Source organism: Pseudophryne corroboree, assembly GCF_028390025.1.
Source record: "Pseudophryne corroboree isolate aPseCor3 chromosome 3 unlocalized genomic scaffold, aPseCor3.hap2 SUPER_3_unloc_17, whole genome shotgun sequence".
Lineage (NCBI taxonomy): Eukaryota > Metazoa > Chordata > Amphibia > Anura > Myobatrachidae > Pseudophryne > Pseudophryne corroboree.
Genome location: NW_026967505.1, coordinates 642,490 through 665,831, shown reverse-complemented (window position 1 = coordinate 665,831; position 23,342 = coordinate 642,490). Strand labels below are relative to the sequence as shown.

The 23,342-nt window shown below is 47.0% G+C and overlaps 2 protein-coding genes and 1 pseudogene across 2 annotated transcripts in view; 2 read left to right on the top strand and 1 right to left on the bottom strand.

The window, feature by feature from the left end:
- Positions 1 to 16,235, bottom strand: part of LOC134983540 (zinc finger protein 615-like) — a 332,472-nt gene extending 316,237 nt beyond the window's left edge. Inside the window, exons 1-3 of the mRNA XM_063949196.1 lie at positions 16,151 to 16,235; positions 1,474 to 1,622; positions 95 to 286 (exon numbers count right to left, since the gene is read on the bottom strand). Of these exons, the coding sequence (XP_063805266.1) occupies positions 95 to 286; positions 1,474 to 1,551 (270 nt within the window). The 5' untranslated portion in view covers positions 1,552 to 1,622; positions 16,151 to 16,235. The remainder of the gene's footprint in view (positions 1 to 94; positions 287 to 1,473; positions 1,623 to 16,150) is intronic.
- LOC134983548 (5S ribosomal RNA) lies at positions 14,832 to 14,950 on the top strand (annotated as a pseudogene).
- A 259-nt stretch (positions 16,236 to 16,494) lies between the features above and the next one.
- The window catches only part of LOC134983524 (zinc finger protein 585A-like), a 40,360-nt gene continuing 33,512 nt past the window's right edge, over positions 16,495 to 23,342 (top strand). Inside the window, exon 1 of the mRNA XM_063949178.1 lies at positions 16,495 to 16,537. The gene's annotated coding sequence lies outside the window, so the exon portion shown is untranslated. The remainder of the gene's footprint in view (positions 16,538 to 23,342) is intronic.

The window sequence follows — 23,342 nt, the reverse complement described above, 5'->3', positions numbered from 1 at the left end:
TGTATAATGCCCCATACCCAGCAGTCACCCCTCCAGTCATCACCCAGACACAGTCCCTGGTGTTACTGTATAATGTCCCATTCCCAGCAGTCACCTCTCCAGTCAGCAGCTGAATGATCTTGTTGGTGAGTTCCAGGATCTTTTGGTCATTGTGTCTCTCATGTGTCAGTGAGTCAGGTGGAGGCACCGTGATTGGGCTCTGGGTTCTACTCAGTCCTCCTGACACACGGGGATGGCTGTTGAGTATCTCACACTCACTGGATGTCTTCTTCACTACTGTGTAATCCTGTGTAATGGAGGAGAAATCAAATATCAATATATACACTCCCAGACCCCCCATCACCTCCCCAGTCCTGTCCCTGTATTATTATTATAGATATAAGTGAAGTAACTGTGACACTCCCAGATCCACTCACCTCCCCAGTCATGTGTCACTGCGATGCTCCCAGATTCCCTCACCTCCCCAGTTATGTCCCTGTATTATTACTATAGATATAAGTGACATCACTGTACCACTCCCAGGTCACCTTACCTCCCCAGTCATGTCCTTGTATTATTACTATAGATATGTGACTTCACAGTGACGCTCCCAGATCCCTTCACCTCCCCAGTCATGTTCTCGTATTATTACAAAAAAGATATGTGATGTCACAGTGACAATCCCAGATCACCTCACCTCCCCATTCATGTCCCTGTATTATTACTATAGATATAAGTGATGTCACTGTGACACTCCCAGATCCCCTCACCCTCCCCAGTCATGTCCCTGTATTATTACTATAGATATAAGTTAGGTAACTGTGACGCTCCGAGACTCCATCACCTCCCAGTCACGTCCCTGTATTATTACTATAGATAAGTTAGGTCACTGTGATGCTCCCAGATCCCATCACCTCCCCAGTCATGTCCCTGTATTATTACTATAGATAAGTTAGGTCACTGTGATGCTCCCAGATCCCATCACCTCCCCAGTCATGTCCCTGTATTATTACTATAGATATATGTGATGTAACTGTGACACTTCCAAATCCCCTCACCTCCCCAGTCATGTCCCTGTATTATTAATATAAATAAAAGTGATGTCACTGTAGTGCTCCCAGAACCCCTCACCTCCCCAGTCATGCTCCTTTATTAGTACGATAGATATGTGAGGTCACAGTGTTGCTCCAAGTTCTCCTCACCTCCCCAGTCATGTCCCTGTATTATTACTTTAGATATAAGTGATGTCACTGTAACACGCCCAGATATCCTCACCTCTACAGTCATGTCCCTGAATTATTACTATAGATAAAAGTGACATCAATGTGATGCTCCCAGATCCCCTCACCTTCCCAATCATGTCCCTGTATTATTACTATAGCTATAGGTTACATCACAGTGACGCTTCCATATCCCCTCACCTCCCCATTCCTGTCCCTGTATTATTACTATAGATATAAGTGATGTCACTGTGACGCTCCCAGATCCACTCACCTCCCCAGTAAGCAGGTAGATGATCTCCAGGGTGATTTTTATTATACTCTCAGTCCTGTGACTCCTGTTCTTGTCCATCCTCGGTCAATCAGAGATAATACAGAACGTGTGATGTGTAATAAAGACTCCGTTCCCCACAGCTGGAGTTCCTGAAATAAATATAACACATAAAACATATTGCACATGTAACATAGTAAATGTGGAATAGAGTGGTCATTAAGTCTCCTATTTCCCCACAGCCATAGAGTCCTGGTCAGTGTCTCCAAGGTTCCTGTGACCCAGCCCCATAATGCTGTACTGCATAGTGGGCCTGATCTAGATTGTAGCGCTATTGTGGGTGGAGTCACAATGAACTGATGTGCAGTACATTGTGAAGGGACAGGGTCTCCTGGAAAGGCGGCCGGAGACAGGCAGGGGGAAGGCGGCTGGAGACAGGCAGGGGGAAGGCGGCAGGAGACAGGCAGGGGAAAGGCGGCAGGAGACAGGGGAAAGGTGGCAGGAGACAGACAGGGGAAAGGTGGCAGGAGACAGACAGGGGAAAGGTGGCAGGAGACAGACAGGGGAAAGGTGGCAGGAGACAGACAGGGGAAAGGAGGCAGGAGACAAACAGGGGAAAGGCGGCCGGAGACAGGCAAGGGGAAGGCAGCTGGAGACAGGCAAGGGGAAGGCGGCAGGAGACAGGCAGGGGGAAGGAGGCAGGAGACAGGCAGGGGAAAGGCAGCCGGAGACAGACAGGGGGAAGGCAGCCGGAGACAGACAGGGGGAAGGCAGCCGGAGACAGACAGGGGGAAGGCAGCCGGAGACAGACAGGGGGAAGGCAGCCGGAGACAGACAGGGGAGCAGCCGCATGGAGTAACATGAGTTGGGGCTTGGACGGGGTCAGCAGCAGCAGCCATGAGCGGGGTACAGTGCCAGTTGCCTGCAGGCTATAACCTGGCCCTCCCATACCAGAGGCTCCTGCCATGCTACACCCGCAGCCCCCTGCCTCCTACCCACACCCTCTGCAGCCTAGGAAGGATGAGCTGCTGGGAGCCCCGTGAGGCGGATGAGCGAAGAAGCCCCCTGAAGGAGTAAGTGCCGCTCTCTGTGCCTGCTTCTAGATGCTGCCCTCCCCTACTTGCTGCATGGGTGCAGATGTTGGCAGCGCACACAGCATGTAAAAACAAGGTTTGTTGGCGCTGGGCAGGTCTGTGATGGAATACACCTTAGGATTAGCAGCCACCTGGAGAGGGGTAGCCGGCCTCCTCATACAGAGACAAATGTGGGGAATACCAGGTAGGCGCTCTATCCAAATGATGCAGCCAAAAAATAATGAAAAAATAAGAATTTACTCACCGGTAATTCTATTTCTCGTAGTCCGTAGTGGATGCTGGGAACTCTGAAAGGACCATGGGGAATAGCGGGCTCCGAAGGAGGCTGGGCACTCTAAAAAAGATTTATGACTACCTGGTGTGCACTGGCTCCTCCCACTATGACCCTCCTCCAAGCCTCAGTTAAGGCACTGTGCCCGGACGAGCGTACACAATAAGGAAGGATTTTGAATCCCGGGTAAGACTCATACCAGCCACACCAATCACACCTGGATACTATATCCAGTTTGACAGTATGAAAACAACTGAGCCTCTCAACAGATGGCTCAACAATAACCCTTTAGTTAGCAATAACTATGTACAAGTATTGCAGACAATCCGCACTTGGGACGGGGCGCCCAGCATCCACTACGGACTACGAGAAATAGAATTACCGGTGAGTAAATTCTTATTTTCTCTGACGTCCTAGTGGATGCTGGGAACTCCGAAAGGACCATGGGGATTATACCAAAGCTCCCAAACGGGCGGGAGAGTGCGGATGACTCTGCAGCACCGAATGAGAGAACGCCAGGTCCTCCTCAGCCAGGGTATCAAATTTGTAGAATTTTGCAAACGTGTTTGCCCCTGACCAAGTAGCAGCTCGGCAAAGTTGTAAAGTTGAGACCCCTCGGGCAGCCGCCCAAGATGAGCCCACTTTCCTTGTGGAGTGGGCATTTACAGATTTTGGCTGTGGCAGGCCTGCCACAGAATGTGCAAGCTGAATTGTATTACAAATCCAACGAGCAATCGTCTGCTTAGAAGCAGGAGCACCCAGCTTGTTGGGTGCATATAGGATAAACAGCGAGTCAGATTTTCTGACTTTAGCCGTCCTGGAAACATATATTTTCAGGGCCCTGACCACGTCTAACAACTTGGAGTCCTCCAAGTCCCTAGTAGCCGCAGGCACCACAATAGGCTGGTTCAGGTGAAACGCTGACACCACCTTAGGGAGAAACTGGGGACGAGTCCTCAATTCTGCCCTATCCATATGGAAAATCAGATAAGGGCTTTTACAAGACAAAGCCGCCAATTCTGATACTCGCCTGGCAGAAGCCAAGGCCAATAACATGACCACCTTCCACGTGAGATATTTCAGATCCACGGTTTTTAGTGGCTCAAACCAATGTGATTTTAAGAAACTCAACACCACGTTGAGATCCCAAGGTGCCACAGGAGGCACGAACGGGGGCTGAATATGCAGCACTCCTTTTACAAATGTCTGAACTTCAGGTACTGAAGCTAGTTCTTTTTGAAAGAAAATCGACAGAGCCGAGATCTGTACCTTAATGGAGCCCAGTTTTAGGCCCATATTCACTCCTGCTTGCAGGAAATGCAGAAATTGACCCAGTTGAAATTCCTCTGTTGGGGCCTTTACGGCCTCACACCATGCAACATATTTCCGCCATATGCGGTGATAATGATTTGCTGTAACCTCTTTCCTGGCTTTAATCAGCGTAGGAATGACTTCCTCCGGAATGCCCTTTTCCTTCAGGATCCGGCGTTCAACCGCCATGCCGTCAAACGCAGCCGCGGTAAGTCTTGGAACAGACAGGGCCCCTGCTGTAGCAGGTCTTGTCTGAGCGGCAGAGGCCACGGGTCCTCTGAGATCATCTCTTGAAGTTCCGGGTACCACGCTCTTCTTGGCCAATCCGGAACCACGAGAATTGTGTTTACTCCTCGCTTTCTTATTATTCTCAATACCTTTGGTATGAGAGGCAGAGGAGGGAACACATAAACTGACTGGTACACCCACGGTGTCACTAGAGCGTCCACAGCTATCGCCTGAGGGTCTCTTGACCTGGCGCAATACCTCTCTAGTTTTTTGTTTAGGCGGGACGCCATCATGTCCACCTGTGGACGATCCCACTGATTTACAATCATTTGGAAGACTTCTGGATGAAGTCCCCACTCTCCCGGGTGGAGGTCGTGCCTGCTGAGAAAGTCTGCTTCCCAGTTGTCCACTCCCGGAATGAACACTGCTGACAGTGCTAGTACGTGATTTTCCGCCCATCAGAGAATTCTTGCGGCTTCTGCCATTGCCATCCTGCTTCTTGTGCCGCCCTGTCGATTCACATGGGCGACTGCCGTGATGTTGTCTGACTGGATCAGCACCGGCTGATGTAGGAGCAGGGATTTTGCTTGACTTAGGGCATTGTAGATGGCCCTTAGTTCCAGAATATTTATGTGAAGAGAAGTCTCCTGACCATAGTCCTTGGAAGTTTCTTCCCTGTGTGACTGCCCCCCAGCCACGAAGGCTGGCATCCGTGGTCACCAGGACCCAGTCCTGTATGCCGAATCTGCGGCCCTCCAGAAGATGAGCACTCTGCAGCCACCACAAAAGAGACACCCTGGTTCTTGGAGACAGGGTTATCAAGCGATGCATCTGAAGATGCGATCCGGACCACTTGTCCAACAGGCCCCACTGAAAGATTCTGGCATGGAACCTGCCGAATGGAATTGCTTCGTAAGAAGCTACCATCTTTCCCAGGACCCGCGTGCAGTGATGCACCGATACCTGTTTTGGTTTCAGGAGGTCTCTGACTAGAGATGACAGCTCCTTGGCTTTCTCCTCCGGGAGAAACACTTTTTTCTGGACTGTGTCCAGAATCATCCCTAGGAACATTAGACGAGTCGTCGGAACCAGCTGTGACTTTGGGATATTCAGAATCCAGCCGTGCTGGTGCAGCACTTCCTGAGATAGTGCTACTCCCACCAACAACTGTTCCTTGGACCGTGCCTTTATTAGGAGATCGTCCAAGTACGGGATAATTAAAACTCCCTTTTTTCGAAGGAGTATCATCATTTCCGCCATAACCTTGGTAAATACCCTCGGTGCCGTGGAGAGTCCAAACGGCAGCGTCTGGAATTGGTAATGGCAATCCTGTACCACAAATCTGATGTACTCCTGGTGAGGATGGTAAATGGGGACATGCAGGTAAGCATCCTTGATGTCCAGGGATACCATGTAATCCCCCTCGTCCAGGCTTGCAATAACCGCCCTGAGCGATTCCATCTTGAACTTGAATTTTTATATGTATGTGTTCAAGGATTTCAAATTTAAAATGGGTCTCACCGAACCGTCCGGTTTCGACACAACAAATAGTGTGGAATAGTAACCCCGGCCTTGTTGAAGTAGGGGTACCTTGATTATCACCTGCTGGGAATACAGCTTGTGAATTGCCGCTAGCACCGCCTCCCTGTCTGAGGGAGCAATCGGCAAGGCAGATTTTAGGAACCGGTGGGGTGGAGTCGCCTCGAATTCCAGCTTGTACCCCTGAGATATTATTTGAAGGATTCAGGGATCCACCTGTGAGCGAGCCCACTGATCGCTGAAATTCTTGAGGCGGGCCCCCACCGTACCTGGCTCCGCCTGTGGAGCCCCACCGTCATGCGGCGGACTTGGAAGAAGAAGCGGGGGAGGACTTTTGCTCCTGGGAACCTGCTGTTTGTTGCAGCCTTTTTCCCCTACCTCTGCCTCTAGACAGAAAAGACCCTCCTTTTCCACGCTTGTTTTTCTGGGTCCGAAAGGACTGCACCTGATAAAATGGCGCCTTCTTAGGCTGTGAGGGGACATGGGGTAAAAATGCTGACTTCCCAGACGTTGCTGTGGAAACTAGGTCGGAGAGACCATCCCCAAATAATTCCTCCCCTTTATAAGGCAAAACTTCCATGTGCCTTTTGGAATCTGCATCTCCAGTCCACTGGCGAGTCCATAAGCATCTCCTAGCAGAGATGGATAATGCACTTACTTTAGATGCCAGCCGGCAGATTTCCCTCTGTGCATCTCTCATGTATAAGACTTATAGGCCCTACACACTTAAAGATTATCTGTCCAATCTGGCTGATTGGAAAGAAAATCTGGCAATGGCTGGGAGCAAATGACAATCAACAATTTGCTCCCAAAATCAAGAAAATGGACAAAAACAGTTCAGATAAATTGGTTTAATGAAACAAACTTAACCAATTTGTCTTAAAGTCCATTTTTGTCTGTTTTCCAATGTTTGAGAGCAAATAGTCAATTGCCATTTGCTCCCAGACATTGCCAGATTTTCTTTCCAATCAGACAGATTGGACAGATAATCTTTTAGTGTGTAGGGCCCTTGAGTCTTTGATATGGTCAATTGTTAGCAGAATCGTGTCTCTGTCTAATGTGTCAATATTTTCTGACAGTTTATCTGACCACGCAGCGGCAGCACTGCACATCCATGCTGACGCAATAGCTATAAAACAAATAACAAGTGGCGCTAGACAACCAGAGTATAATAAAACATTTATTTTCTAAAATGCATGTAGAAATTACAACAACCTCCCGGGGGTAATAAATCTTAAAACATCACAATGTCTGAATAAGCACTAAATAAGTCTAATTAGTAACATATAATTAGTATATCATTAACACCTGGAAGTTGAACAGCCTTTTATGGATTATATATGTGCACACTGATATTGCTAATTGATGAAACGAAAGTCACTAGCACCTGTATTCTAATAGCCAGTTGCAAATACATAAGTTCATAAGAATGGGTAGCTGTTGCAGAAAAGAAACAAATGTATGTTATTAGCTGTATGCACACAGTTACTACTGGGCAGGAGCTCCTTCAATCTCTGCTCCCTGGTGTTGTCCCACTGTCCGGATGGAGACACTCGCCAGAACCTCAGTGGGCAATCTGGAAGCCACGCCGTGCGGGGTGTCTAAGAGCGCTGTCCTAGCCCAGTCCACACCGGCTCCGGTACCTCCGTACTTTGCAAACGGGGGCTAATAGCTGGTAAATCCGGAGTAAAGTAGGGATAGCGTTCCTGGTGTGTGTGACCCACAATGAGCCTTTCCTCTATTGGACGGGACCTGCCTTTCGAAAAAGACGCCCTGCTGGCGTTGAAACGCGTTAAGGATACAGGCTTCCTACTACAAGGATTTACACCCCAAAGCTACGGGAAGCTTTACACCTAAACAGCGATTTACTTTGCTCACTGAGATCAACTGTCCACTACTGCGGTTGGAGACACCTGCACTGCATCTTTTCACCTTTGCAGCCAGACCGCATACTCTAAGCTGAACGGTGGAAGCTACGAGTGCCTCCTCTCCAAGTCTGGCGCAGACCGGCGAACGGAGCCCCTGTCGGACGCCCGCCCAATAGAGGAAAGGCTCATTGTAGGTCACACACACCAGGAACGCTATCCCTACTTTACTCCGGATTTACCAGCTATTAGCCCCCGTTTGCAAAGTACGGACGTACCGGAGCCGGTGTGGACTGGGCTAGGACAGCGCTCTTAGACACCCCGCACGGCGTGGCTTCCAGATTGCCCACTGAGGTTCTGGCGAGTGTCTCCATCCGGACAGTGGGACAACACCAGGGAGCAGAGATTGAAGGAGCTCCTGCCCAGTGGTAACTGTGTGCATACAGCTAATAACATACATTTGTTTCTTTTCTGCAACAGCTACCCATTCTTATGAACTTATGTATTTGCAACTGGCTATTAGAATACAGGTGCTAGTGACTTTCGTTTCATCAATTAGCAATATCAGTGTGCACATATATAATCCATAAAAGGCTGTTCAACTTCCAGGTGTTAATGATATACTAATTATATGTTACTAATTAGACCTATTTAGTGCTTATTCAGACATTGTGATGTTTTAAGATTTATTACCCCCGGGAGGTTGTTGTAATTTCTACATGCATTTTAGAAAATAAATGTTTTATTATACTCTGGTTGTCTAGCGCCACTTGTTATTTGTTTTATAGTTTTCGTTTTAAGGGATTGGCAATTCCCTTCTTCAAGAGGCTGCTGACAACCTAGTGCAGTGCTATTCACCTGAGCGCATAGTTTTTTCTATTTTTTTTTTGTGACGCAATAGCTGGTCTAAGTATAATGCTTGAGTGTGTATATACAGACTTCAGGATCGCCTCCTGCTTTCTATCAGCAGGCTCCTTAAGGGCGGCCGTATCCTGGGACGGTAGTGCCACCTTTTTAGACAAACGTGTGAGCGCTTTATCCACCCTAGGGGGTGTTTCCCAATGTAACCTATCCTCTGGCGGGAAAGGGAATGCCATTAGTATCTTCTTAGGAATTACCAATTTCTTATCAGGGGACGCCGACGCTTCTTCACACACTTCATTTAATTCATCTGACGGGGGAAAAACTACAGGTAGTTTTTTCTCCCCAAACATAATACCCTTTTTTGTGGTACCTGGATGTAAATCAGAAATATTTAACACCTCTTTCATTGCCTCAATCATGTAGTGAATGGCCTTAACGGGCATTAAATTTGACTCATCGTCGTCGACACTGGTGTCAGTATCCGTGTTGACATCTACTTGTGCCATCTGAGATAGCGGGCGTTTCAGAGCCCCTGATGACTTTTGAGACACCTGGACAGGCACGAGCTGAAGACTCGGCTGTCCCACAGTCGGCATGTCGTCAAATTTTTTATGTAAGGAGTCTAGACGTGCACTCATTTCCTGCCATAAACTCATCCACTCAGGTGTCTGCCCCCCAGGGGGTGACATCCCTGCTAAAGGCATCTGCTCCCCCTCCACATCATTATCCTCCTCAAACATGTCGACACAGCCGTACCGACACACTCCACACACACAGGGAATGCTCAAACAGAGGACAGGACCCACAAAAAGCCCTTTGGGGGGACAGAGTAAGAGTATGCCAGCACACACCAGAGCGCTATATAAATACAGGGACTAACTAAGTTATGTCCCTAATAGCTGCTTTTCAATAAAATATAATGTATATACTGCCAAATTTAATGCCCCCCCTCTCTTTTCCCTATTACTGTTACTGTAGATTGCAGGGAAGAGCCAGGGAGCTTCCTTCCAGCGGAGCTGTTAGGGAAAAATGGCGCCAGTGTGCTGAGGAGATAGGCTCCGCCCCTTTTTCGCTGCCTATTTTCCCGCTTTTTATGGAATTCTGGCAGGGGTATTACCTCATATATAGCCCCTGGGGCTATATATTGAGGTATTTTAGCCAGCCAAGGTGTTTTTATTGCTGCCTCAGGGCGCCCCCCCCAGCGACAGTCAGTGACCGGAGTGTGAAGTGTGTGAGAGGAGCAATGGCGCACAGCTGTAGTGCTGTGCGCTACCTTGGTGAAGACAGAGTCTTCATGCCACCGATTTTCCGGACCATCTTCTTGCTTCTGGCTCTGTAAGGGGGGCGGCGGCGCGGCTCCGGGACCGAACATCAAGGCTGGGCCTGCGGTCGATCCCTCTGGAGCTAATGGTGTCCAGTAGCCTAAGAAGCCCAATCCGGCTGCAAGCAGGTAGGTTCGCTTCTTCTCCCCTTAGTCCCTCGCTGCAGTGAGCCTGTTGCCAGGAGGTCTCACTGAAAATAAAAAAATCTAAGACTATTACTTTCTAAGAGCTCAGGAGAGCCCCTAGTGTGCATCCAACCTCGGCCGGGCACGAAATCTAACTGAGGCTTGGAGGAGGGTCATAGTGGGAGGAGCCAGTGCACACCAGGTAGTCTAAGATCTTTCTAGAGTGCCCAGCCTCCTTCGGAGCCCGCTATTCCCTACGGAGTTCCCAGCATCCACTAGGACGTCAGAGAAATAAATAAAACCTCATTCACAAAGATAAATCATACAGATCCTCTATGATCGGATTTTTATATGAGTGAGGTCACTACCTCGAGTCCGATATACAGGTACACCACCGGCAACCGATGATCCGGAACCTCTTTTAATCCGGACAATTTTGATTTTTCCGGATTAAAGGGGGTTAGGGACATCCTTTAATCTGGAACATTTTCTGTGCATGGGCGTAACACGCAATGTGGGTACAGCTTCCACGGACACTGCAGGTGACACAGCAAGCATCAGTGGGGCTGTTATGGCGTCCACATGGGCGGAACACACAGCCTGAGCCTGATACCTGTTTTGCCTATAAACAGTTTGGATACACTATTGTGTTTATTCATTAATTAATATACTGTAGCATATATTTTACTATTTATTGCTTCAGAAATGTTCTGAAGGTGCAAAATTAGTTTCCACCGTTAATCCGGCAAAATCGATAATCCGGCACGGCACTGGAACCGAGGATGCCGGAAAATCGGTAGTGTACCTGTAATCTGATAAATGCTGTAACCTGTGACCAGGTTAATGCACTGGGTCCCAAAGTGTTTTAACTGCTGGAGAGTAAAATACCTATGGTACCTAGTATTCCATGGTGGTTCCCCATCCAGGTACTGACCATGCCCTGCAGTGCTTGGGTTCCAAGATCAGACGTAAATACAAACTCCCTCTCCCACCAGCCCAGGAAGAGGTTGGCGTACATCGGGGCACAAGCTGCCCCCATCGCTGTTCCTCTTACCTGGGTGTAGAAGAGGTTGTTGATAGTGAAATAGTTCTTGTTTAATACACATTGAAGAAGTTGTAACAGAAATTGGTGAAAATCATCCATTCCCCACATTCTCAGAAAGTATTCTACCGCTTAGATGCCAAGGTCATGTTTGATGCTTGTATATAACGCCTCAACATCAAGGCTCATGAGGAGATGTGTTTCTTCCAAATGTATATCACTGATCTTTCTGAGGACATCAGTTGTATCACTGGTATATGATGGGAGTTCCAAAACGTAGTCCCTAAGATGTGTGTCCAAAAATGTGCAGGCTCTTTCTAGTAGGTCGCCGTTTCCTGAGACTATGGGCCGACCAGGGGGGTCCCGGAGATCCTTGTGGACCTTTGGTAAAAGGTAAAATTTAGGTACTCGAGGATTATTTACCGTTAGATAGTCCTGCTCTGACTTGGTTATAGTGCCTTCGTGATATGCCCTGTTTATGATATTCATATAGAGTTTAGTGTACCTTTCTGTAGGGTCAAAAATACTCTTCTGGTAGCATGATTGGTCGTCCAGTTGTTTCTTGGCTTGTTTGAGATATAATTCTGTTGGCCAGATCACAACATTTCTGTCACGATCCGGGTATCTGGACGCCATTACTTACCCTTCAGATGCCTCCTAAGGCTGGCTCAGCGTTCCAGGACCGGATCCCGCTGTTCCTGAGTTTCCACATGCAGAATGTCAGAGTGGTGATTTCATCAGCCGCGGCCTCCGCTGTGCCCGCGTGGTTAAATGTGCGCTTGTCAGTCTGGCGTCTCCTGTCTCATGTGGCCGGCGTCGCCATTACTGTTTCAATTCTCACATGGATTACAAACCAAACTTCCCTCCAAGTGTCTGCATGGGCGCAGCCATCTTGGATTTTGTCATCTGATCATTTCCACCAATCTGCTGTCTGTATTGTTGATTTGCATAATTGCCTAGCCAACCCCTTCCTTGCTGCAGGTATAAGTAAGCTGTGCCTGAGCAAGGAAGGCGTCAGTGCTTTGGTTGTCTAACCTAGTTCCAGTTTGTCTCTCTCCTGTGGTTGTCTTCCAGGTTCCAGCTCCTGTCTCCAGACTTCTGCTATAGAGACCAGCACCAGCATTCCATCTGCGGTGTAGCCTGACTCTCCGATCCATTCTGGACTCACCTGTTTCCAGCTACAACAATTACCTGCTTCCAGCCCAGCTTCCAGCAGTGTACAGCTTCTCTTAAAGGGCCGGTGTCCTTTCTGCAGTTTACCACTCTCCACCGGTATTATTATTTCACCGCTCTCAAACTCCAAACTTCATTATCAATCACCTGCTTCCAGCCCAGCTTCCAGCAGTGTACAGCTTCTCTTAAAGGGCCGGTGTCCTTTCTGCAGTTTACCACTCTCCACCGGTATTATTATTTCACCGCTCTCAAACTCCAAACTTCATTATTATTTCATCGCTCTCAAGTTCGTTTATTATTTAACTGCTTCCAGCCAGTATCCACTCCGTACCAACAACAGTCTGGTTCCAGCCAGTATCCACAGCAGCCGTTTTATCTTCAGCAGCCCAGCCTTTCCTGGAACACCAGCTGGTACGATCCTGGGTTCTCTCCATTGCTACAGTCAGGCCTGGTAAGGACTTTCCAACTAGAAGATTATAAGAACTGTCTCACACTACCAGTGCCTGTGGCCCTTGCCACCCTGTAGTACCCAGTAATTGTATTTATCCTCTGTTGACTTTTATGTTTCCTTTTACTGCTGCTGTGTTACGGAGTTTGTCATAATAAACATCATTGACTTTTATCCTGGTTGTCGTGGTCACGCCTTCGGGCAGTTATTCTACATGTTACTTACATGTCTAGGGGTCTGATACAACCTCCCAGGTTCCGTTACATCTCAGCCCCTACAACTGAGGCTGCCTCCGATCAGCTCAGGCCCTCAGTTGTGACAATTTCCTCCTTTATCCGACGGTTTCAGAACTACGTCGGTCCAGGTTTTGATCTCCTGGAGAGTCCTCCGTTAATTCGGTATCAGATTATCTGCAGAGTGACGGTATTTCTTATTCAGATATAATCTGTCCAGATCCCGAGTAACCAAGTTCGGGAAAACTATAACCTCTGGGCATAAGGAATCCTTGGGAAAAAAAGATGGATTTTTTCTTCAGCGAGGGTCTCGTTTGTTGTGTAGTGGGAATTGATTCATTAGGGTCAGCAAGTTCCTCCAATGTCGCCAGAGCTAGCCTTTCTTGTGACGATAGATTTTCCAAGTCAGAGGGGAATTCAGATGTTCCTGTTCTTTCTGTAAAAATTTTTGTTAATAATAATTTCCGTGCAAAAAGTTGTAATTTCCGGTTTGCTCACTGTACTAGATTCAGGTCTTTATCTCTTACCCATCCTACATATCTAACTCTTTCCCCCCCACACTTATTCAGAATCCCCTAAATATCCATTTTGGTAATTAATTTTTATTATCTATCTTTTTTCCTTTTCCCCTCCTCCTTTCCTCCCCCCTAACAACCCCCTTTCCCCCCCACCTTTCCCTTTCTTTCCCCCCCACCCCCTTTTTCCCAAACCCCCCCCCTGTAGGTACATCACCCCTACAATTCCTCCGGATTTAATATAAATAACCATATCTTGCTCCTAATAAATGACACCTAATCTGACATGTATTCATAACCTGCAATCCCCTGTAATTGATACTTTTCACTTTATACTCACCATACAAATTTTTTTTTTTTATCTCATATTTCCCCCTTTTTTATTTTATTAATTTTTTCCTTTTTAAGTTGTATTTTTTATTCTTATTTCATATATATATTAATTTTCAATATAGGATTTACTATCCTCATTTTCTGTTCTCCAAACTTAATCAGTTTAGCTGGATAACAATTTCATTATACTCTTAATGATATACTGCTTAATCAATTAGTTCTAACTTGTTGAAATCTATTCTCAACCTCAGGTGATGTAGCTAACTTAGATGCTTTCCCTACCTCTCCCACTAAGTGATAGGCTGCGCCCTTACATAAATACTGGCAGTGGGGAACTCCGAGAGCAGGCGATCATGTGATCAAGCTCTTGGAGCGAAACATGCGTCACTTCCGGTTCCAGTGCCCGAACTTCCGGTCGCACAGACCGCGGCCGCCTCACTCCTCGATTCCTGCACTGTCCACCAGTCTGAGGGTCTCCTGAACAGGTTGGGTAAGGAAACGAGTTCTCCTTGCCCAAACCACAGCTCCCCCGTATTCTCCCATAAGGTCCACCATATGCTTCCTTGGCTAACAGGTGAAAGCTGATTATCTCCTGTTATGTAATGTATTTAGACTCTTATATTTTTTGTGCATAACATCTCTTTTTTGGTGCATGATTACTGGGTAAGGGGTGAGAAAGAGGCTGCAACTGTAATTACTATACTAAAACCAATATCAGAGAATGAATTGTACTGTAGACACTTTTTTTTTTATTATTGTTTTGATTATTGTGGGCTATTTGAGAGCATAACTGCAATAGAGTTTGAGTTTGGGAATCCTAACCCCAAGACCCCACAGTCATTATTACTGCCTCAAATCACCACTGACTAGATCCCTCAGCAACAATCTAGCAATTTATTGTATCAACTTATTGCACAAATATAACCTGGTATTTATTCTGTGATTGACATCCTGGGTCCCAATACAATCGGTCAACGGTGCGCCTAGGAGACAGACTTACCTACGGTCAGACCGCACTGAGTATGCCCAAACTCGTCTGATCTTGGAACCCAAGCACTGCAGGGCCTGGTCAGTACCTGGATGGGGAACCACCAGGGAATACTAGGTACCGTAGGTATTTTACTCTCCAGCAGTTAAAACACTTTGGGGCCCAGTGCATTAACCTGGTCACAGGTTACAGCATTTATCAGATTATATCAGACTCGAGGTAGTGACCTCACTCATATAAAAATCCGATCATAGAGGATCTGTATGATTTATCTTTGTGAATGAGGTTTTATTTATTTTCGATCACTTAAATCATTATTCTGCCCATAACAGGTACATTAGTACATGTGAACACCCATGTTCTTTAATTATTGATGCCAGCTCTCGTCTTCTCTTAAAGTATACATTAATAAAAGTTATGTCTTAATAATTTCATCATTTCCAAAAATTTTTTTCAAGTTTTCAAGTGTGCCCAGGAAAAGGCTTATAGTTGCTTTTTTTTTTGGTCCTTTGTTCTCTTTGAAGGACCATACTTTGTTGTTTCATAATAACAGGACACCACAGGCTACTCCCCCTGTATAACAATAATAACAGGACACCACAGGCTGCTCCCCCTGTATTATAATAATAATAATAATAATAATAACAACAACAACAACTAGACACTACAGGCTGCTCCCCCTGTATAATAACAACAACAACTGTACACCACAGGCTGCTGCCCCGGTAAAATAATAACAGGACACCACAGGCTGCTCCCCCTGTATAATAACAATAATAACAGGACACCACAGGCTGCTCCTCCTGTATAATAATAATAATAATAATAACAACAACAACTGGACACTACAGGCTGCTCCCCCTGTATAATAACAACAACAACTGTACACCACAGGCTGCTGCCCCGGTAAAATAATAACAGGACACCACAGGCTGCTCCCCCTGTATAATAACAATAATAACAGGACACCACAGGCTGCTCCTCCTGTATAATAATAATAATAACAGGGCACCACAGGCTGCTCCTCTTGTATAATATTAATAACAGGTCACCACAGGCTGCTCCCCCTGTATATTAATAATAACAGGGCACCACAGGCTGCTCCTCCTGTATATTAATAATAACAGGGCACCACAGGCTGCTCCCCCTGTATATTAATAATAACAGGGCACCACAGGCTGCTCCTCCTGTATATTAATAATAACAGGGCACCACAGGCTGCTGCCCCTGTATATTAATAATAACAGGGCACCACAGGCTTCTCCTCCTGTATATTAATAATAACAGGACACCACAGGCTGCTCCCCCTGTATAGTAAGACGCCATTACCTGATCTCCACGGACACTGGGAGGCTGCAGCAGTCGATGAAAACTCACTTCCTGTATGTGGAACGCACAGTCCGGAAGTAAGGTGGAACGCACAGGCCGAAAGTAGTGTATGATTGGCAACGGCTGCTACCTGGTTACTGGCCCCTCCCCTCCTCTACACCACCCACAGCCCAGCCCTCTGTAATCCTTCTTACCATACATGTCCTCAGTGTAGGAGGCCGGCGGCCATTTTCTTGTAGACCAGTCCGGCAGCAGCAATAGGTTCCCTGGTCGGGTAGTGACGTCAGGAGCGGCGGCCATTTTCCCCTGGTCTGAGCTCCGCCTTCCTTCTATCATTCCCACAAGGCAGCAGGAGCAGAGAGCAGCCATTGCTGTGTCTGGCAGCAGGTAATGATATTATTATTATTATTCTATAGGCTGAGCAGCTCTGGTGTCAGGTTCTGTACTACAGGGGGAGCAGACTCTGGTGCCTTGTTATAGTGCAGCTGGAGCAGCCTCTGGTGCTGCATTATCCCTGTACAGGTGGCTGACACTCTAGTGTCCTATTACTGTAATACAGGTGGCGCAGACCCCGCCGTTACCATAATACAGGTGGCACAGACCCCGCCGTTACCGTAATACAGGTGGCGCAGACCCCGCCGTTACCGTAATACAGGTGGCGCAGAGCTCGCTGTTACAGTAATACAGGTGGCGCAGACCCCGCCGCTGCCGTAATACAGGTGGCGCAGACCACGCCGTTCCCGTGATGAAGGTGGCGCAGACCGTGCTGTTACCGTAATACAGGTGGCGCAGACCGTGCCGTTACCGTAATACAGGTGGCGCAGACTGTGCCGTTACCGTAATACAGGTGGTGCAGACCCCGCCGATACCGTAATACAGGTGGCGCAGAATCCGCCGTTTTCGTAATACAGGTGGCGCAGACCCTGTCGTTACCGTAATACAGGTGGCGCAAGACCCAGCCATTACCGTAATACAAGTGGCGCAGACTCCGTCGTTACCGTAATACAGGTGGCGCAGATCCCGCCATTACAGTATTACAGGTGGCACAGACCTCGCCGTTACCATAATACAGATGGCGCAGACCCCGTCGTTACCGTAATACAGGTGGCACAAGACCACACTGTTACCGTAACACAGGTGGCGCAGACCCCGCCATTACCGTAATACAGGTGGCGCAGACCCCACCGTTACCGTATTACAGGTGGCACAGATCCCACCGTTACCGTAATTCTATATACGGGACATTACAGGTGTTGTGTCCTGTGGCATTGTGCTGTACAGGGGGAGCGGCCTGTATTGTCATAATATACAGGGATAACATTTTGTCTTGTCATAGTATACAGGAGGAGCAGCCTGTGTTGCAATAATATACAGGGGTAGCATTCTGTTTTGTCATAATAGACAGGAGGAGCAGCCTGTGACATCCTACTCTACAGGAGGAGGAGCCTATGGTGTCCTGTTGTTGTTGTTGTTGTTGTTATTATTATTATTATACAGGAGGAACAGCCTGTGGTATCCTGTTATTATACGGAGGGAGCGACCTGTGGTGTACAGTTATTTATTATTATTATTATACAGGGGAAGCAGCCTGTGGTGTTCTATTATTATTATTATTATTATTATTATTATTATACAGGCAGAGCAGCATGTGGTGTCCTGTTATTATACAGGAGGAGCACCCTGTGGTGTCCTGTTGTTATTATTATACAGGGGAAGCATTATTATTATTATGCAGGGGGAGTAGCCTGTGGTGTGCAGTTATTGTTGTTATTATTATTATTATAATACAGGAGGAGTAGCCTTTGTTGTCCTATTATTAATATTATAAAGAAGGAGTAGCTAGTCGTGTCCACTTATTATTATACAGAGGCAGCAGCCTGTGGTGTTTTGTCATCATTATTATTATTATTATTATTATTATTATTATACAGACGGGAGCGGCCTGTTGTGTCCTATTATTATTATTTTTTTGCAGATGGAGCAGCCTGTGGTGTCATTTTATTATTATTTTAAAGGAAGAGTAGAATGGGGGTTCCTGTTGTTGTTATTAGTATAATACAGGGGGAGCAGGTTTTTGTGTATGGTTATTATTATACAGGGACAGCAGCTTGTGGTGTCCTGGTATTATTATTATTATTATTATTATTATTATTATACATTGGGAGTGGTGGTGATATCACAGTGACATCACTTATATCTATAGTAATAATACAGGGACATGACTGGGGAGGTGAGGGGATCTGGGAGTGTCACAGTGAAATCACATATCTATAGTAATAATGCAGGGACATGACTGGGGAGGTGAGGGGACGTTGGAATAAAACAGTGATTTCACTTATATCTACAGTAATAATACAGGGACATGACAGGGGAGGTGAGGGGATCTGGGAGCATCACAGTGACATCACTTATATCTATAGTAATAATACAGGGACAAGACTGGGGAGGTGAGAGGATCTGGGAGAGTCACAGTGACATCACTTATATCTTTATTAGTAATACATGGACATGACTGGGGAGGTGAGGGGATCTGGGAGAGTCACAGTTACATAACTTATCTGTAGTAATAGTACAGGGATAGTGTTCACTCCAGAAATAGTGTTAGGCAGTGCCCTGGACTGCAGTGGCATATGTGTGCGCGCACGGCAAAGTCACGCGCGCATCCGAAAAGGTTCGTTGGCATGTAAAATAGGGTTCGTGGCCATAAAACATCATTTAAGTGGGTGGTGCAGCCCACAGACGTTACTGCAGGGGATGTGGGCGGCCGGCAGCGTCACTGTTGGAAACGTTCCCAGCACCTACTATGTGCTGGGCTTTCCCCAAGCTCTCTCCACTAGCATGAATGGATGCCGTGCGCACGCGCAAGGCATCTTTACATGCTGAGAAGGCAGGAAGCTGACAGCAGTTTTATCAGGATGCCGCAGAAAGGGCAGGACGGATTTTGCCCTTAAAAAATCGGGCAGGGCGTGGCACCCAGCTTAAACAGCCTATCTTGAACACTAAGGGACATGACTGAGGAGGTGAGGGGATCTCAGAGTGTCACAGTAGCATAATTTATATCTCTAGTAATAATACATAGATTTGACTGGGGAGTTTAGGGGATCTGGGAGCATCATAGTGACATACCTTATACAGGGACATGACAGGGGAGGTGAGGGGGTTTGGGAATGTGACAGTGACATCAGTTATAGATATAGTAATAATACAGGGACATGACTGGGAAGGTGAGGGCATCTGAGAATGTCACAGTGACATCACTTATATCTCTAGTAATAATACAGGGACATAACTGGGGGGTGAGGGGGATCTGGGAGCGTCACAGGGACATCACTTATATCTCTAATAATAATACAGGGACGTGACTGGGGAGGTGAGGGGATCTGGTAGCGTCACAGTGACACCACTTATATCTATAATAATAATGGGACATGACTGGGGGGTGAGGGGGTCTGGAAGTGTTGCAGTTACATTACATATCTATATTAATAATACAGGGACATGACGGAAAGTGAGGGGATCTGGTAGTGTCACAGTGACATCACTAATATCTATAGTAATAATACAGGGACATGACTGGGGGGGTGAGGGGATCTGGGAGTGTCACAGTGACATCACTAATATCTATAGTAATAATACAGGGACATGACTGTGGAGGTGAGGGGATCTGGGAGTGTCACAGTGACATCACTAATATCTATAGTAATAATACAGGGACATGACTGTGGAGGTGAGGGGATCTGGGAGTGTTACAGTGACGTCACTTATATCTGTAGTAATAATACAGGGACATGACTGGGTAGGCGAGGGGGATCTGGGAGCATCACAATAACATCACTTATATATATAGTAATAATACAGGGCCATGACTGGGGAGGTGAGAGGATCTGGGAGCGTCACAGTGACATTACTTATATCTATAGTAATACAGGGACATGACTGGGGAGGTTAGGGGATCTGGGAGCGTCACAGTGACATCACTTATTTATTTTTCATCCACTAGGGGGCACTGTAGTACTCTTGGGATATGGACAGTGTGTTAGCAGATATAGGCACATTTAAATATTTAAATGTGTAACCCTCTTCCCCCCTCCATACTTCCAAGATGCCTCAGTGTTTTTTTTTTGCCTTCATCAGGGAAGGTCACAACCGGGAGTCATTGCAGGGTTTACTTTTACTTTTTCTAAATATTTTTTCTTGTATCAATCACACTCCCTTCCCAGCTTATTAAGAAGTGTGGGTCCGGGAGTGTGTGCTGCTGTTGTGCAGCAAAGGCTTGTTGGTGCTTAGACAGAGAAGACCCGCTATAGACCTTCATCAGCGTTAGCTGATTCAGCCATGGCTGCAGGAGCTGATGGAGCTTAGAGAGAAGCCCCGTCAGAACCTCCCCATTACACTGAGGTAAGGAGCGGGTGGTCAGCTTATGCTGCCGCCGCTCTGTTGGACCTGTTTGTTGCTGTGATTGTGGGGCAGTTAGCTCCTGCTGCCGCCCCTCCATGTGCGGGGAAAGTGTTTTGTATGAGCTGCTTACTAAGGTATAGCTTTACTGGCTCAATCTCCCCCGCTTCCTGGCTCCCACCAGCGGTCAGACACATACTGCCACTGGGCGCCTGTGTCGCTCCACACCAGCCTGCTCCCTGGCACCAGGCAGCACAGCTCCAAACAGCGCTGCCCTCTACAATCTGCCCCTCTAGACAACTGGAAAGCGGCTCCCAGCAGCGGTCACATAATGCTGCCGCTGGGCACCTGTCAGGCTACACCTCGTGGCTCCAGAGAAGCGGCTCCCGGCAGCGCAGCTCCCAGCAGCGGACAGATCACACTGCTGCCACTGGACGCCCGTCACATCACACATCTACCCCGCTCCCCGGCTTCCACCAGCATACAGACCACGGTGGGTAGCTGCTGCAGGGCACCGTCACTCAGAGCCGGCACTTGGTATACAATGCGGGGGGTATGGGTGGAAGAAGCTAGGCGCGGCTCACTGCTTTAAGCATTGGGGGAGGTCATGGCGGTCCCTAGTTCAGCGGTTCACCTAAATATAAGGGATGGTGGCCAGGGCTATAAGGGACATAGGCTATTAAGCCTAGGTTATTAATGCTTTTGGAATGCTATATGTTTATAAAAAAAAAAAGCACATGCTGGGACGCCATTTTCACACAAAGGTTACACACCTACTTCCTGCTTCTTCCTACAGCAATATGTCAGTCCTACAACACACGGCCACTGGAGGGGGCAGGGGTGTTTAGTAGGTGGCACAGTGACCATCATAGATTTCCTCTATGACACAGTGCGGTGCACGTGGTATTATAGACACTACAGTTATTTTCACTGAGTTGTGCGGACGTTGTCTCACTGTATTATTGTCTGTCTGCATGACAATATGAGAAACAGCAGCTTGTCTGTGATAACTGTGAGAATGTCTGATTTGCAGTCAGAGTTGTCCGCTGCACGAAAAGACCATGAGGCGGCTAAGTCTGATTCACGGTTAATACCGTGTGAGCAGCCAATGTGGGCTCAGGATGTTTCTAGAACTTTGCTGGGTTACAAAGTCCATGTATAGTTCAATTTCTAAGAATGTCATCGTTTGTCTCATAATCACATTCTGATGATTCAGTGCCACATCTGCTATCTCAGCATTGGGTCAGGAGTCAGATAGTGAGGTCACTAATAGCCCGAGCTATGATGATCTCATTAGAGCGGTACGCCAGCTGCTAGGTTGCACTGAAACATATGAGGTTTTAGCTAGCAGACTATGGGCGACTGTGTGTTTTTCTTATTCATATCTCTTAATAAGCATTTCATAGAAGCATGGCTAAATCCAGTTAAACACTTTTCTGGGACAACACGATTTCTGTCTAAATATCTTTTCCCACAGGCTATGACAACTAAATCACCATCGGTGGAGTCTTCAGTTTATAAACTTTCACTAAAATTAACTATTCCAGTCCCGGGTGCAGCTACGATTAAAGACCCCTCGGAGAGTAAGCTGGAGGCCATGCTAAAGTCCATGTATACAGCAACAGGGGTGATGCTTACACCTGTTTAAGTTGGAGTTTAGGTTAACAAGGCTGTAGTTGCATGAAACAGCTCAGGTTAGGCCTACAACAGGGTTTTTCCTCAGACCAGCTTATATTTCTTACCGATCACATTTGTGAATTGGTTGAGTATTTAGGTACGGCTTCGTTGGACGTTGGACAAGTTTGTTCTCGGCTTTCAGCCCAACAGCTGCTGTGGTTGCGTTCTTGACAGGCCGAGGCAGAATCAAAATGAGGAATAGAGGCGTTGCCTTCTACTGATGTTATCTGGTCCTGAATTGGACAAATGGAATTCTCAGTAAATGAGGGGGGGATCTGTTTACCTGCCAACCATGCATAGGGACGTGGTTTTCAACAAACCACTAACCATCGTCAGGACTCAAGCCAGTGGCATGACGGGCTTCCAGCCCATCTCGGCTCTTCAGTTGTGGGAGCACACCTTCAGAAGTTTCCCTTCGCGTAGTTTCAGACATCACAGATAGGGGGATCCGCAGTTTTGTTTTAAGAGGTTTCAATGAGTTTGACTGTCTATCACCGATGCAGTTTTTCAAGACAGGTCTGCCTGTGTCAGCAGACAAGTGGGCAGATCTGCAGACCGCTGTTCAGTCTCTCGTACATTCAGCAGTTTTGGTTCAGGTTCCAGTACACCAACAAGGTCAAGGGTTTTATTCCAATCTTTTTGTAGTATCAAAGCCGGATGGCTCAGTCAAACCAATATGGAACCTAAAGGGGTTCAATCGGTACGTCACTACACATTCAAGGTGGAATCCCTACGGTCAGTGATTGCAGGTTTAGAACCACAGCAATTCATGATTTTGCGGGATCTCAAGGATACGTACTTACACATTCCAATTTGGCCACCACATCCGCATCTGGCGTACTTAAGTTTGCAGTACGACAAGCGCCTCGGGTATTCACAAAGGTGATGTCTGTGATGATAGTTCATCTCAGATCCCTGGGAGTGATAATCGTTCCATACTTAAATGACCTTCTCATCAAGGCTTCGTCTCAACAAATTCTTTAACATGCCTTACTGTTGTACAGTGTACTAGTTCAGTACGGTTGGATTGTCAAAGAATTCAGTTTTAGGAATGATTCTGATTACGGTGGAACAATGCATTTACCTGTCACAACAGAAAGTACATGCTATTCATCATCTA